The 15,398-nt window shown below is 34.8% G+C and overlaps 1 protein-coding gene across 1 annotated transcript in view; it reads right to left on the bottom strand.

Annotated features, from left to right (window-relative positions):
• Positions 1–229: 229 nt before the first annotated feature.
• Positions 230–15,398, bottom strand: part of LOC124366863 (metabotropic glutamate receptor 2-like) — a 56,567-nt gene continuing 41,398 nt past the window's right edge. The window contains 10 exon segments of the mRNA XM_046823464.1: positions 230–550; positions 1,547–1,697; positions 2,224–2,375; positions 2,636–2,849; positions 3,336–3,498; positions 3,594–3,768; positions 3,914–4,064; positions 4,984–5,117; positions 10,752–10,906; positions 12,006–12,095. Of these exon segments, the coding sequence (XP_046679420.1) occupies positions 345–550; positions 1,547–1,697; positions 2,224–2,375; positions 2,636–2,849; positions 3,336–3,498; positions 3,594–3,768; positions 3,914–4,064; positions 4,984–5,117; positions 10,752–10,906; positions 12,006–12,095 (1,591 nt within the window). The 3' untranslated portion in view covers positions 230–344.

Here is a 15,398-nt window from a genome sequence, read left to right as displayed (position 1 = left end):
TTTACACATTTCTATTTTTATTACTGTTTCAAGACGCTGCTTAAATATTCCGGAAGGATTGGTTTTCTCAACCATTATAAATCACAGGGGTAAAAGGAATTACTTAAGATTTTCTACTCGTACCTACATAATTTATAAAGCATTTTGTGCCCACAAATTCTTTTAAATCTTAGTGGTTCCTGGAGTATCTCTTTGCTGGGATAACTGAGGACAAAATGAAACAATTAAGTATAAAATCGCTTTTATTAGAATATGTACAGTGATCATACGACGACGGGGGTTCTGCTCTTGGGAATGATTTTGCGTCGACGGTGAGCCTTGCGCTGCGACTGCGGGGCGTGCTGCTAGAGGTTCAGCGGAGGCCCGTTCTCGACAAACGAGGAAATGTTGTTGACGACGTTGTTTACCTTAGCTAAAGTGGGAGACTTGTTGGTTATTGCTATTGGCGTCGTTGTCGTAGTTTGAGTCGACCTTGTCGATGTCTGGACTTTGTCCTTTTTGTGTTTCTTGGTGTCCTCATTGATCTCCAGAGCTATGCATTCTCTTTGACCTAAAACAGCAATGCGTATTTTAAAAAGAAGTACACCATTTCTTTAAAAAATGAACAAGAAATTAAAGTTGTTGTAGGGTCTGTTCTTGAACTATTATTAATTCTCAAGATTATCAAATCAATAGACGGGACATTGATGCCGTAACCATCGTGCGAATAAAACTGTAATTTCCCAGAAAATGTAATAAACCAATCTACAGTATTCTTATTATTGATCCCATAGTTTTCAATTGTATTTGAGTGAGATAAGTCAGCGTTTCATGGTTATTCACCCATATTGAGGTTAAGTGGTAGAGAGGACTTTGTAGTCCTAACTTAGCCTCCAATAAAGACATTTTTCATTTAATTTTGTTCACCCTTCAAGATAATATTATATTATAGTACTGACCTGGTTGTGATCAAACCATGACTACAGAATATGATCTTTCTGGACATACTGAATAATAGATTGTTAACTAAGTGTTGTGTCATTTTCCAAACCGTTATAAAAGTTTTGTTTCCAATTTTAATTGGCTTTAAAGTTTTATAAAAATTTTCTTTTTGCGAAAAAGTCATGATGTTCATAATTTGGACTACTTTAGTTACACTGATGCTGGACAGTAATAGACCACAGACATATATACAACGATTCGAAGCAAAATTTTGTTGTGTTTTGTTTATAACATTTATGAAATATTTATTAATACTATCTAAGACACACTCAAAACGCTCACTTCTCTATGTTATTTTGTTCAAAATTACAAGGTAGAGACTGTATATAAAAATTCATATTTATTTGAAATTATTTTGGCTTTCCTAAGTTTATCACTAATTTTATTCATGAAGAGATTGTAGATACTCGATATTTTTTTATTGATTATATAATGTGTGATATTTACATAAGCATGTACCTATACTTTTTAAATACACAATTATATACTTGTAATATTTGTAGAATGTAATAGTTAGGAATAAATGATGAGCAGTGAGTTACTCATATACATGAACAATGCGTACCAAGGACTTGAGCAAACGGTTGGTGAGTATGGGCCACTGGAGCTGCACCGACCATGACACTGGCTGCAGTGCCGGACTTGAACAGTCCGTGCCGACTTGGCATCATGGACTGGCGTACATTGCGCTCTGGTCGGACCAAGATGATGTATAACTGAAACATTGACTCTTGGTAATACTCACTTCTGTTACAGTATAACGTTCCATATTGTGTACAGCACAATTGACGTGCATCTGTATGATGATTAAAAATGTTCTAATAAAACATAAAACATTGTATAAAGACTTTGAACGCAGTTATTTTGTATGGAGGACTTACATACTTAGACCATTACAGAGTACTAAGGCAAAAAAGTAAGTCAAACAAAATTTTTGGGGCTGGTATGGCAGCGTTCAGAATCTAAATAAAAATATGTTTCTGTAAGATAGCATCTATTTTATTATCCGGTTATATTAAGGATCTAAATTACAAAGAAGAGATTACCGCGATGTTATCAAACAAGATTTAATGCACTTGAAGGTTTTTACGGAGCACATAAACGTGTCATAGAGATACATGCAGCCATTCACCATATGTTATATCTATTTGCCACATTACCTATCTATTTTTTGGAATGATTAAAAAAATAATAGTGACAGACTTTTTGCTGTACCTAGGGTTGCTACTTGTAAGTACTTACCTTAGGAGAGAAGAGGCAGACCAGAGTGACGCTGGCGGACATGCTGATAGTCACGGACATGGAGGTGATGCGGAGCGGCATGTGGTGACCAGTGCCGAAGTACAGAGGTACGAATGCCAGCCATATCACACAAGTAGTGTACATTGTGAACCCTAAGACAATAAATATCGTCACTATGTTTGCTATCCGTATGTTGGTATTCCTAGAACTGTAAACAGTTAATATTAAATGTTAAATGTTAAAAGTTAATATATCACCATCCATAACAGTGAATGGACTGTGATGGATATATTACTTTTTGGACATTTACCTTAGTTCAGTGTTACATGAAATCTGTAACATTACATTTCGTGATCTGCAATCTGGACTTTGTCGAAAGAAGATAGGTTTCACATGTTCACAAGATACTCACCTATGTGCTTACTCTCGTTGAATGCCTCAGGGATGTTCCGAGTGAGGACAGTGTACACGGTACAAACCAGGATGAGCAGTATGGGGTAGCCAAACGCTATCATGTATGAAGCATTGACATATGACGCGCAGACCAGCAGGTTATCCTCTCGTGTGGGGTAGTGGTGGATGGCCCGAGGGGGTGATACGATCATCCATATACCGTTGATTAAGACCTAGGTGACCACAATAGATGTTAGTGTTGTACTTTCTGAATTACAAACAAATTATTAATCTGTCCATCCTGGCTTACGCTATTTTTGCATTATTATCTGTTTTGGCTGCAAATCGTGGAATTTGTGAAATAGCAGAAGATTTCAGATGAAAAATACGTTATCTTTGAACAGGATGGATGTTTTAAGAACATAACTTTTTTTTGGAAACTGATACTCTATTTTGCCAAACATCTTACAGTAATGATTGCAAATTATTAAATTATTACATTTGGCTATTACTTTATGTAAAATTGTCTTTGTATTTTCAATACAATATTTGAAGGTAACTTAAAATGATAAATAAATGTTTAACCGTACATAAACACGATATAATGTTCTGATTGCTTTATGTCTCAAATGATATCTCCATACACAATAAAGCAATGAAAACAGTATAGTTGGGAACATTGTACTTCCCTCCCCTCCCCCCTTCATATATCCTGTTACCTGTACAGACACAAGACCGCTGCAGATGATCAGCTGAGACTTAGGGGAGATGAAGTTGGGCCGCTTTGTAGTCCGCTTGCCGGCGTTGAAGATACGGGCTATCCGGTTAGTCTTCGTGAGTAACGCTGCGTACACCACCGTGAAACAGAACCCTGTCCCGAACCTGGCCAACAACACAAATTATAGTACAGCTGAGTCTGACATCTGCACTGTAAACATCTAGAACGTGTCTGTAGCTGTGGACACGATGTTACCGACCTCTGGATGCCACAGACGACATTGCTGGGCCGCAGCACCAACGCGAAGGTGACGGAGTAACACAGCAGTATACCGGTGAGCAGGACATAACTCAGCTCCCGGCCCGCGGCCTTGACCACCGGGGTCGTGTTGTGTCGAAGAAACACCCCCACCACCAGGAGGGTTATTATGATACCTGCGAAAAAATCTTGATTTAGAAGTCACTGACACTAAAGTATGAGGTGGTGTTAGGATCTTATTTTAGTATTGTTGGCAATAGAGCAATTACTTCAAGCAATATAGTGGTGAGTGTGTATATATAGTATAAGAAGATGACCTACCTGTGGCAGACAGAGACATAGCTCCGATGGCCCAGGCACTCTCTGCCTTGAGGAACACCTCTGGAATATTCAGGCACTGTTGTTTGCTGGGGTCTGGTACTGTTCCCTCAGGACACATAACACACTGAGTCTCGTCCAGAGGGTGTCTTACCTACACAAACACAGGTTATTACAGCTTTGCGTCAGGGTGACTTGCTTGTGGTATAGAGTGACAGCTCCACTGGATATTTGGAAAACACCTCTGAAATGTCCAGAATCTGTTTACTGGATTCATTGTTGAGTTTCCAGAATTAGCTATAAAACATGAAACACTTTTGTGTTGACCTCATCTAAAACATTTATTCAGGAATCCGATGGTAATTTTAAAATTTTATCAAATCTAAATGTACCTACTAAACATTTCGCAAAATCATCGCAGTTTTGTGTGAATTCAAATGGTCAATTAAAGTGAACACTTTCTTACAGATCACCAAAGAAGATTGACTTTAAAAAGTCTAGTAAACACGTTCTGCGTGATCTTCGAAAGAAGATTTCGTAATGTGTCTGACAGTGGATATTTTATTCCCTTGATAATTTTGCGTTTTTGTCTAAGCCCGCTTTAGTTTATTATTCCCTTTTGATTGCTCAAGGAAAGTTAAGTACAAACAAATAAGTAATATTTGAGATCTATCAGCCGAATAAATTATATTATTTTAAAAATACGCAACATTTACTTTGTAGCCAAGAAAAATTCAAGGTGTGATAAAACCAGAGCATTCGTCTTTTAGTATTACAATATTAGATTAATTCCTATCTCAACATACATTTACACCTTGAATTGAAAACCAGGACTGTATAACTTGAAATAATCTTTACTGTATGTGTTGATTTTCAGTTAATAGTCTTCCGTAAGTTTATTTTTTGTCGCTGATTGGGTACACCTACTTGTATTTTGTTTATTTTTGTAATGTTGGAATTGGAGGAATAAACATTTCTCATTCATGATTTACTGCTTACAATTTTATATTATTTAAATTGTTATTTCTTCTTAGATTGGGCTGCAATGAACAGTGAGATACAAACAACTTTACCTGGTACTGTGTACAGTTGAAGCAGTGCCAACAACAGCTCTCTCCCTCCACGTACTGTTTGGCTTGTCCCAACTCGCACGGCAGACTACAGACAGACTCTGGGGGTTGTGACTGCCCCAGGCGGAACTGTACATCTGTCGGCACATACCAATCACTATGTTGAGTTTGTACTGTGACATCTGGTGACATCTATGATTGTAACTATAGTAATCTAATGTTTCGCCTAGTGTGTTACTGGATAATCTAATATGTTAATAAATAAAGCGTAAAGGAACGATATAATAGTTTGATTTATTTTAGAACAGCTAGAGTACCTACTATTAAGCTAAAATACAGGAAGTAATGAAATTAAAATGCAGAAGTTTATATTCTACCTATATCAAAAGAAAATGGGATTATAGAAATATCATATTATATAACAACAGTCTCAGAACAGAAAGTTACGAGCTTGCAATGTCATACAAAGATCCTTTGTAATCCAGTCCCTAAGGTTCATTATTGACATCAGAAGGCATACTAGTTGGCCGCGCATATATTACTCCATCAATGTTAACACAGGGATGAAGTAAAACTGAGTTTAAAATAGGAAATGATCTCAAATCTACAAACTTTTCATATCAGAAACTTATAATTAGTGTCTCTATCTATGCCAATGAACTGTCACAAGTCCAACTATGTGTTATTAATAATATTTTATAATTTATATTCAATATAGTATCTAATTAAAAAATGGAATATAAATTTAACAACAAAATATAATGATAATTTTTAATGTATGGTATGTATGGATGTGGGGTGTTGGGAGCTTTTAATAGTATGTAATGGTATTTTTTAATTAAGATACTAAAAGCCAACCTCTGGAGTGAAATATTTATATATTTAGATTGATAGACGGATTTTATTAGCGGAGCCTGAAATGAAAGGCCAGCAGTTTATTATTACATTTGACACAATTATATCTCCTGATAATAACGCACTAGCAGTTCCGCCTCGCAGTCGTAAACTCCCCGCATTAATGGACTTTCAATATGTGAATCCACTGAAACCGGAGTATGATATTTTGAAGCAAATTTAAATCCATTCTGAGAACTAAAAGAACATACCGATAAGATATAAATAATTTTGTAGTAAACATATGCCTACGAAAATATGATTTTAAACTGAAGGACAGTTTTCGGATAGATTTACTTATTTAATATTAAAATTTGTAGAAAGATTTGTTTCAGTAGTAAGTTCATTGAGAATGAAGTAATTACGGTAAGGGTAGTTAAAAAAGTCTGCATTCAGCCGGACATTGATTTAGGTATTTAGATAATCAGTGTTAAAAGGATTTTGCTTTATTGGCCACAGTTAAATTTATAAGTGAATTACAACTGATCCAATTCTTTGAATAATTTAGGATGTAAACGATTATTTCCTTTTTTTTAAATATGCATTAATAACATTCATTAATGTATTATAAATTAATAATGCCATGATTGGAATATCAAAATTTCCTTTACGTATAGATAGATATTTTACATAATTAAAGAATGTGTGTGTGCGTGTGTGTGTTTTTATTTAGGGTAACTTTATTTAGTGGATATTACTCCCACTTAACTAAGTTATGCTGGATTTATCTCATGGATTTCTATTTAAAACGGAATAATGTATTTATAATGTAGAAATAAATCTAAAGTATAAAGTTAGATAATGTTTTGGATTTAATTAGATGGATTCTTCTAAATTTCTTTGACAACAGGCATGACAAGTGAAAGATTCAGAACAAATTTCAGCCCTCTGTTTATAAGGACACATATATGTACACTATAATGTTTGTTTATTTTTGAAATTTTAAATTTAGTTTATAAGAATCCAAATATTTAAAGAACATTTAATAATGATTATAAATATGAAACACGAAGTGAAAACCTCTAAATATTTCAAATCCATAAAAGTAGGCTTCTTTAATAAAACCCGTGTTTATGGATATACTTATTTACAATATTCAACACCAATACGTGTTTATTAATTCTAATGTGTACTTTGTCAGAGTTAGCCTTACTACTTGTGCGCGAGTGTCTTTGTTAATGGGGTAGAATCGTCAGCAATACGTGTTTATGAGTTCTAATGTGTACTTTGTCAGAGTTAGCCTTACTACTTGTGCGCGAGTGTCTTTGTTTAATGGGGTAGAATCGTCAGCAATACGTGTTTATGAGTTCTAATGTGTACTTTGTCAGAGTTAGCCTTACTACTTGTGCGCGAGTGTCTTTGTTAATGGGGTAGAATCGTCAGCAATACGTGTTTATGAGTTCTAATGTGTACTTTGTCAGAGTTAGCCTTACTACTTGTGCGCGAGTGTCTTTGTTTAATGGGGTAGAATCGTCAGCAATACGTGTTTATGAGTTCTAATGTGTACTTTGTCAGAGTTAGCCTTACTACTTGTGCGCGAGTGTCTTTGTTAATGGGGTAGACTCGTCAGCAATACATGTTTATGAGTTCTAATGTGTACTTTGTCAGAGTTAGCCTTACTACTTGTGCGCGAGTGCCTTTGTTAATGGGGTAGAATCGTCAGCAATACGTGTATATGAGTTCTAATGTGTACTTTGTCAGAGTTAGCCTTACTACTTGTGCGCGAGTATCGTTGTTAATGGGGTAGAATCGTCAGCAATACGTGTTTATGAGTTTTTATGTGAAAGGTGTCAGAGTTGGTTTACCACTTGTGCGCGAGTATTGTTGTGAATGTGGTAGAATCGAATATCAATATGTGTGTTTAAAATTTGATCTGCGGTAATTGCGGTGTCGGTGGACAGCTACACATGAGTGTAATTAAGTCCTTTCTTGATTTAAGCATCAGTGTTTCCAAGTTAAAAATTAAAATCACAAAAAGTAAGACTAGACTTTGACTCCGGTCTTCTTTTATTTTCAATTTAAACAAAAGGCTATTCAATACTGTTCAATATAAAAATATCCCGACTCACTGGCTGTGATATAAAAAAAATGGTTTGGAAATCAATGTCTACATGGAACTAGTTCATGGATTCATATCTTTGTCGAAACAGACTTTGCAATCGAAATAAAAAAAACTAACTTTATTAGTTTCAACAAGAAAATGGAAGCGTACCCTTCGCTATAGTTAGATTCTTTTCTAAAAATTCTATTCTACTACATTCCTGGGAACGCACCTCGATAGAAAGTGTACGTGAAGTGATTTTATTGACGTGTTATCAAGAATTGAAAATGGTATGTGATAGGCGTAACCTGACAAATATTTTCCTTAAAATGTTATAAAAAATAGCCTATTTTGGTCTGGTATATCCACATTTTCACCATAAATTAAGATTGAAAAAGAAAGTTTGTTGACTAGCAGCTCATAATACGAATTTGAAAGAGGCTTTCGGTTCATAAGAAAATAGTCAAAATCATTACAAATTTAAAGTTTAGAGAGTAATGCAGTAATGCTATCGGGACTTTGGTATTATTGACTTTACTTTGCCTCTATATCCTGGAGGTGGCTCTGTAATGTGGATACAAATGTTAGTTGACAAAGGGCAGTTACGTCACGGATATAATACGTGTGGAAGGGACAACCTGATAATTCAATCTCACAGACTACTGGAGTGTATCAAAGCATTAGCAAGAAATAAGTTTCAAAGCTCTATAAAGAGATATTTTGGACTAAAATGAGTTTAATTCCTTTTATGAGTTAATGACAAATCACTGGAATCAACAAAATTTTTGTGTACATTTTAACAAAACTAATACATTTTTAATGTTGACAGTAGTCAAAAAGAGTGACACAATTTATGTATCTTGTGTAATATCAATGTTTTATTCTTAATATAAATACACAAAATCATACTATATAAAATTTATATGACTGACACTGTAAGTTTGAATTAGAGTTTCAAGTGTGAATGTGGCAGAGCTATCAGTATAGCCTGTGCGCGAGTTCTAATGTGAATATGTCAGCGTTCTCAGTAATACTTGTGTACAAGTTTTGATACGATTTTGTTTGAGTTTTGACCTGAATGTAGCAGAGTAAATTACCAAACCACACCTATGTATGAGTCATATTTAATTTGTTCAAATTAACATATTAAACTAAACATAATGAGTAAACTCAACATATCCCATTTGATCCTAATTTTATGCGTAATACGAAACTCAAGATAGATTTCTATTCCAAATTTGTTGTCAATAATGTACACTTTATATCTATAAAATATGTTTCTTTAACATAATAAAGAAACATATAAACATAATAATCACCACTTTTCACACTATTGCAATTGAGCAATATTGCATTATTGACTTCGGAAACACATCACTTTATTCCATGCTGAGGAATAATGAAGTGACAAAAATTAATAATAGTTTTATATGATCTGGACAATGACACTAGTAAAACACGACCACATAGATAAATGAGCGTTCACAGAACCTGGTGACTGGTGATTGGTGAGGGTACAAAGGTGAACGGCATATGGCTTGTACTTGTGTCAATGATTAGATAATGATAGTATCTCTTATGATACCCGAAATGTGTGTGTTACTGTGATTTAAACTGAAAAATAAAACTGAAGCACACGACGAATATCTGTGTTTAATATGTATATGATGTGCCTATGACGAATATTTATTTTATTATATAAACATGTGTTGTCGTTTATAACGTAAAATAGCATACCTATTAAGAATTACCTTTTTCTAAAACACATGGAGATTTAAACAACAAATATAAAAACCTTTACTCGGTTAAAGAGTTTAAAAAAGTATTACAACTTTACTAGAGTGCAAGTAATTTCCTAATAGGTTGACAAAATGGCTTTATGCAAAGAGCAGTCCTTATACTACTTATATGGAGTGAATTTTTCGAGATTTAACTTTAGTGGGTGTTTCAATTTATAAATGGAAATAACAAGGATATGATTATGGACATAAACATTTCTTTGATTAAAAATAAAGTAAAAAGCAGAACTAATAACTCATAAGTTCTTTTTGATTTAGTATGATAAAGTAAGAAAACAAAGTAAAAAAACATTACTACATTAATATGGATGGAACAACAGGATATATGAAAATGTAAAAAACAACGGATAAAAACAAAAATGTCAAGTGGAAGTGAATAGAAAAAAATATCGTGAATTAATTTAACTAAAACAGGTTTCGTACTTAAATTTTGTTTGGTAACACCGAAATGTTAATTTATTTTAAGACAGATTTAACTAATCCATTTTTATATAAATGTGACATACAACCTGTTATTACAAACCCACCTCTGTTCTTGATGCCATTACAATATATTCGTGATGGAGATCATGTGGCCTAACAATATTTCTTCACCAATTAATATTTATTAGAAGGTTATTGCTCACCTGGCATGTACAGAATCAACTCTCCGTCCAGATACTAGACCCACTGGTTGTTGCTGGAGGATATCTGTTTGAATTGAACGATATTGTAGGACTAACCTGACATGTTCAGAGTTAACTCCCCGTCCAGATACTCTCCGACTTTGACCCACCGGTAGTTGCCGGAGGACGTCTGTTTGAAGTGAATGATATTGTAGGACTAATCTGACATGTTCAGAGTCAATTCCCTGTCAAGATACTCTCCCACCTCGACTCACCGGTAGTTGCCGGAGGAAGTCTACTTGAAGTCAACGATATTGTAGGACTAACCTGACATGTTCAGAGTCAACTCTCCGTCAAGATACTCTCCCACCTTGACCCACCGGTAGTTGCCGGAGGAAGTCTACTTGAAGTAAACGATATTGTAGGACTAACCTGACATGTTCAGAGTCAACTCCTCGTCCAGATAGTCTCCGACCTTGACCCACCGGTAGTTGCCGGATGACATCTGCTTGAAGTGAATGATATTGTAACGCGCCGGCCCGTCACCGTTAGAGTCAAACTTGAACTTGTCTCCAGACAGGCTTACAGGCAGAGAAACGATAGATTGACTCAGAAAGGTGAAATTTCATGAATGGTTTTACAGTTTAGAGAGATCAGGATAATAATTCGGTTCATCTCTTTATCAGAATTTTACACAGTTTTTTTTTTTTGTGCGAACATAGCTAAACATCGGTTATTGCGTATACACCCTTAATTTTCAAACGTGTTTATATTTATCCATTTATAAAACAAAAAAGAATATCTTTAATTTTTCGTAAATATAATTATATTCTAATGTAACTGTCAAGTCTTCTTTTTGATTCAATAAACCTCATATTTTAAATGCAAATGTTTCATATACAGATTGATACATATGTGGACGTTCAGAAGTTGTAAAATGATCCAGGACATCATTTTCAACAAAGAATTCCTGTATTTACCCATTAACTTCTTAATACGTCAATAGTTATTTTGATTATTGTAATTGTCACTGGAAATGTTTTATAAATTATATAAATTCACATCCGTCTGTCTAGTTCCTTCTGTAATTATACACTACACAATACACAAGAATCGGTACTTAAGGTAAGATTAAAATACTTTCTCTTCACGCTTTATCGATGTGAAAATATTCACTGTTATTTAAGTGGAACCCATATTAAAACAGCTCTTTAATACAGTGACCTATTAACCTAAAAATGTATTACTTGATCCATACAAAAAAGTCGTGCAATTTAAACAGTTATGATCATTTGATCGGAAAATATATTTCGCTGTAAATAAAGTCACACAACGAAAAATGAAGTAACTCATTAAACAAACAAACGAAAGTGCATAACCCCTTTAATATTTACTTGAAATATGTTAATACAAAAAGGCTTTTATTTAAATATGACTTGGATCATATGAAAAACTATATATGACCATGTACGAACACTGAGGATTCTTTAACAATAATTTTGACCTTTTCTTAACAAATCCATTCTAAACCAATATTCGCCGTACTCGCCGGTAAACATGACATTATTGTTTTCAAAATAACTAATAATAAAAATATTACTAAATAATAGTTAACAGTACATTATAGTTTATAGTTGTTTTAGAAAGTGGGGTCAAGGTACACAAACCCCATTGACATTACCTTCAAAGTTGACTTTACGCAAATATTTGAGCAGTTCAGGACCTTTGGTGGGTCTCATGTGTTCACAGAGTCCTAGACTGCCATGACAGAGTTCCCTGTGCAGATGAAGATTAGGTTAGATTAACAAAAATCTATGTCATTTGGATATACAGGTTGGTTCCTTTAATATTCAACTATTATAATCTCGGAAACTATAAATCTGACAACATAATGAAATAAAATTATTATAAAATTTAAGTTATTAACAGAATAAATTAATTCAGAGTAAAAAGCGTGGGATGCTTGATATATTAAATATTACAATCATTCTATCGGTAATTATCTTTGAGAGGAGACTCATGAAATGTAGTAAAATGCACCCCACGCTTTTTTACTCTGAATTAATGTATTCTGTTAATAACTTACATTTTATTATAATTTTATTTTGAGGTGATTGAGAATGATTGATTGTTTTGCTTTCTACTACCATAATATAAACTCTTTGTAATTAAAAATTATTTTCTATTTTTTAGTTTGGTTAGCTATAAAAGCATGTTTTGTAGTTTTTTTAAAACTATTATTTATTTTAAATTTTTTAGTTCGATGTATCAATTAGTTTCTTGTGGAGATGTGGTATTTCTTACGAATCATTCCGCAATCTCATCATTTCATTTAAAGCTTCACTATTGCATGGGGTATTGTCCTGTTAACTTAGAGCAATCAAGTTCTTCAATCCGAATACCGTTTAAAGATCTTACACGACTAAGTGCTACATAGGCTTGTCCAGCATCAAACAATCGCGAGCCTAGATAAATGACTGCATGATCAACAGTACAACATTGCATCTTGTGAACGGTTGAAGCCCAACTTAGGATTAATGGCAACATTCGTCTCTCAGCAGTTCCATAGCTGTATTTTACTGGGAACTGTAGGATATCGGTTTAATCATGTGCACACCATCTGGTCCGAAATCAATACGGACTGACGGGATGTCTTCCGCGTATAGTTGGGCTCTGCGAAAATTTGGCCAGATAATTTCTGTGATAAAACGCATATTGCCATTCCCTAAACCTTTCGACACGTCAATGTTCGACCTTAACATCACTTTAGCTCCTACGAATATTTTCAGTACACTCGGAAGTCCTCCGGTGTTATTAATATCATTAGGTATCACAGAATCTAAGTCCTTGTTACCTAGATTTCGAGTAGTATCAATGAGTTGGTCTTGTGCTTTTATTGTATAATAATAACTGTCCCTTTACTCTCAAAACTCTGGAGAACTGTTTCGTTGTGTCTAGCAACTTGATCATTGGTTAGGTAGATTCTTAATGCTCTCTCAATCGAGAATTCATCAGTCGCATCTGTTGAAACCTTTTCAAGAAGGATTTCAAGATGCCTAGACGTCATTTTTCCAACTCTAAGGGCGTTAAGCACATCTATAAATGTCGTGTCTTCTTGTTGACGCATATTTTGTTTAAGTTCAACCAGACGAAACTTTCTCCACAAATGTGTAGCTGGCTTCATGCGTTCTGGTTGTTGAAAAACTAGATGTCCTCGAACAGGTGGTAACTGCATCAGATCACCAAAGAGTACCACATTTATGCCTCCAAAACAAGCGTCTGGACTTTTCAGCTGTCGCAATCGAGAGTCGATCATACAAAGCATCTCGTAGGGTACCATATAAATTTCGTCTATAAACAAAAACTCAACATTTTGCCATAATTGACGCATTCCTTACAAATAATTGCCAGTAAGAAGTGGCATACTTCATCTTTTTGTACTGGTAGTTTTGGCATACGGTTTAGCGTAGATCCACCGATCGACCGTGCTGCAACTCCAGTTAGAGCACCAATTTTTACCACCGGTTTGCCATAACATTGGTTCACTCGAATTTTCAATAGATTAAAGGGGAATGTTTTCCCGGTGCCTGCTCCACCAGTAACGAAAATTTTCTCTCGTTTAGTGTCACCATTGAGTTGGTTCTTGATACTCTATGTGATAAGAATGAACAATTGTCATTGATCAACATTCATATCATGTTGCGCTCTTTGGAATTGGCAATTGTTCATTTCTGTCTCTGGTAACTCTTCCTCTTCAGCTTCAGGATTTATAATCTCTGGCTGTTCCAAAATTTCGAATGAATGTATCTGGTTAAATGCATTTTCAAGCTGTTGGTCCCACTCTCGATGTTGGCACTTATGTCTACTTGTTTCCCTTAAACGACTTTCTCGAGCTAAGAAAGCTTCTTTTGCATTATCGAAGCCTTCAAGTAGTTCAGTTTCCGAGCGATATGGCATATGTTGAAGAAGTAAGCTGTAGAAAAAGTTTTTTGGGTCCGAAGCTGCTATAAAATATGGCACCCTGACAACTGCAGGAATATTTCTCACAACTATTTTACTATCATTCAACAGAGTGATGAGTGGACGACGCGTGTGTGATTGTTCTTCATAGGCATCATAATCAATGCTCTCCTCGGTATCATTTACCCCTTTCGAAAAGTGAGGTCCAAACAAAATAGCAAACTGAGAATACCGAGACGAATGGAGAATTGGGTTAGCGCAGATCGCGCGCTAGCTCGCGATCCACTACAGAGGATCTATAAAAGAATTTATTAATACTGGCGGTCCTTATAAGGATAATGGAAAACTATGATCAAATTATTGCATTGTCATCGGTTCTTGGTACGTATGCAACCTTTCAAATTAATCAGACTTGATTTCAAAATTGACGCGTTTGACAGCACTCATCATTCCACAATTCGATTAGTCGATTTACTTAGGTCATTTGACCTGGAGTTGCTAGTTAGAACTCCGACGAGAGTGACGGCTACAACACAATCTGCTATCGACAATATCATCACCAACCACTCAAGTGTCGCGGTGTCTGTAGTGAATACAGCTGTCTCAGACCACTATGGCCAAGAAGCCGTCATTAGTGGGGTACAACTCAAAAGGGAGCCCAAAATTAAACAAACAGTAAGAGACATAAGGCCAGAAAACATCGCTCACCTCAACATCGCTCCTCTTTCTAAAGAAAGATGGGATTTTCTAAATTCATTTCAACCTGTAGAGCAGCAGTTTAGATTGTTTAACGACACTCTAAATTTCCACATTAACATTTGCTGCCCTAAAAAAATTATCAATGTTTGCGAAAAAACTTCCAAAAATTACTGGATCAAAGTGGGTATCTTAGTTTCTAGAGAAAAACTAAAATTTTCCCAGAAATTTACAAAACCACTTCAAACGAACAATTTAAAACTTTTTTCAAGAATTACAAAAAAAACATACAGGAAAGTAATCCAAGCTGCAAAAGCATATGATGTCTCAAAATCTATTCTCTCTTACAACAATGTTTGAAAAACAACTTGGGCATCATTAATAATAAATCGAAAACTCATAAATCAGTCAAAATTAAAATTG

Source organism: Homalodisca vitripennis, chromosome 7 (assembly GCF_021130785.1).
Source record: "Homalodisca vitripennis isolate AUS2020 chromosome 7, UT_GWSS_2.1, whole genome shotgun sequence".
Lineage (NCBI taxonomy): Eukaryota > Metazoa > Arthropoda > Insecta > Hemiptera > Cicadellidae > Homalodisca > Homalodisca vitripennis.
This window is presented reverse-complemented; position numbering and strand designations above follow the sequence as displayed.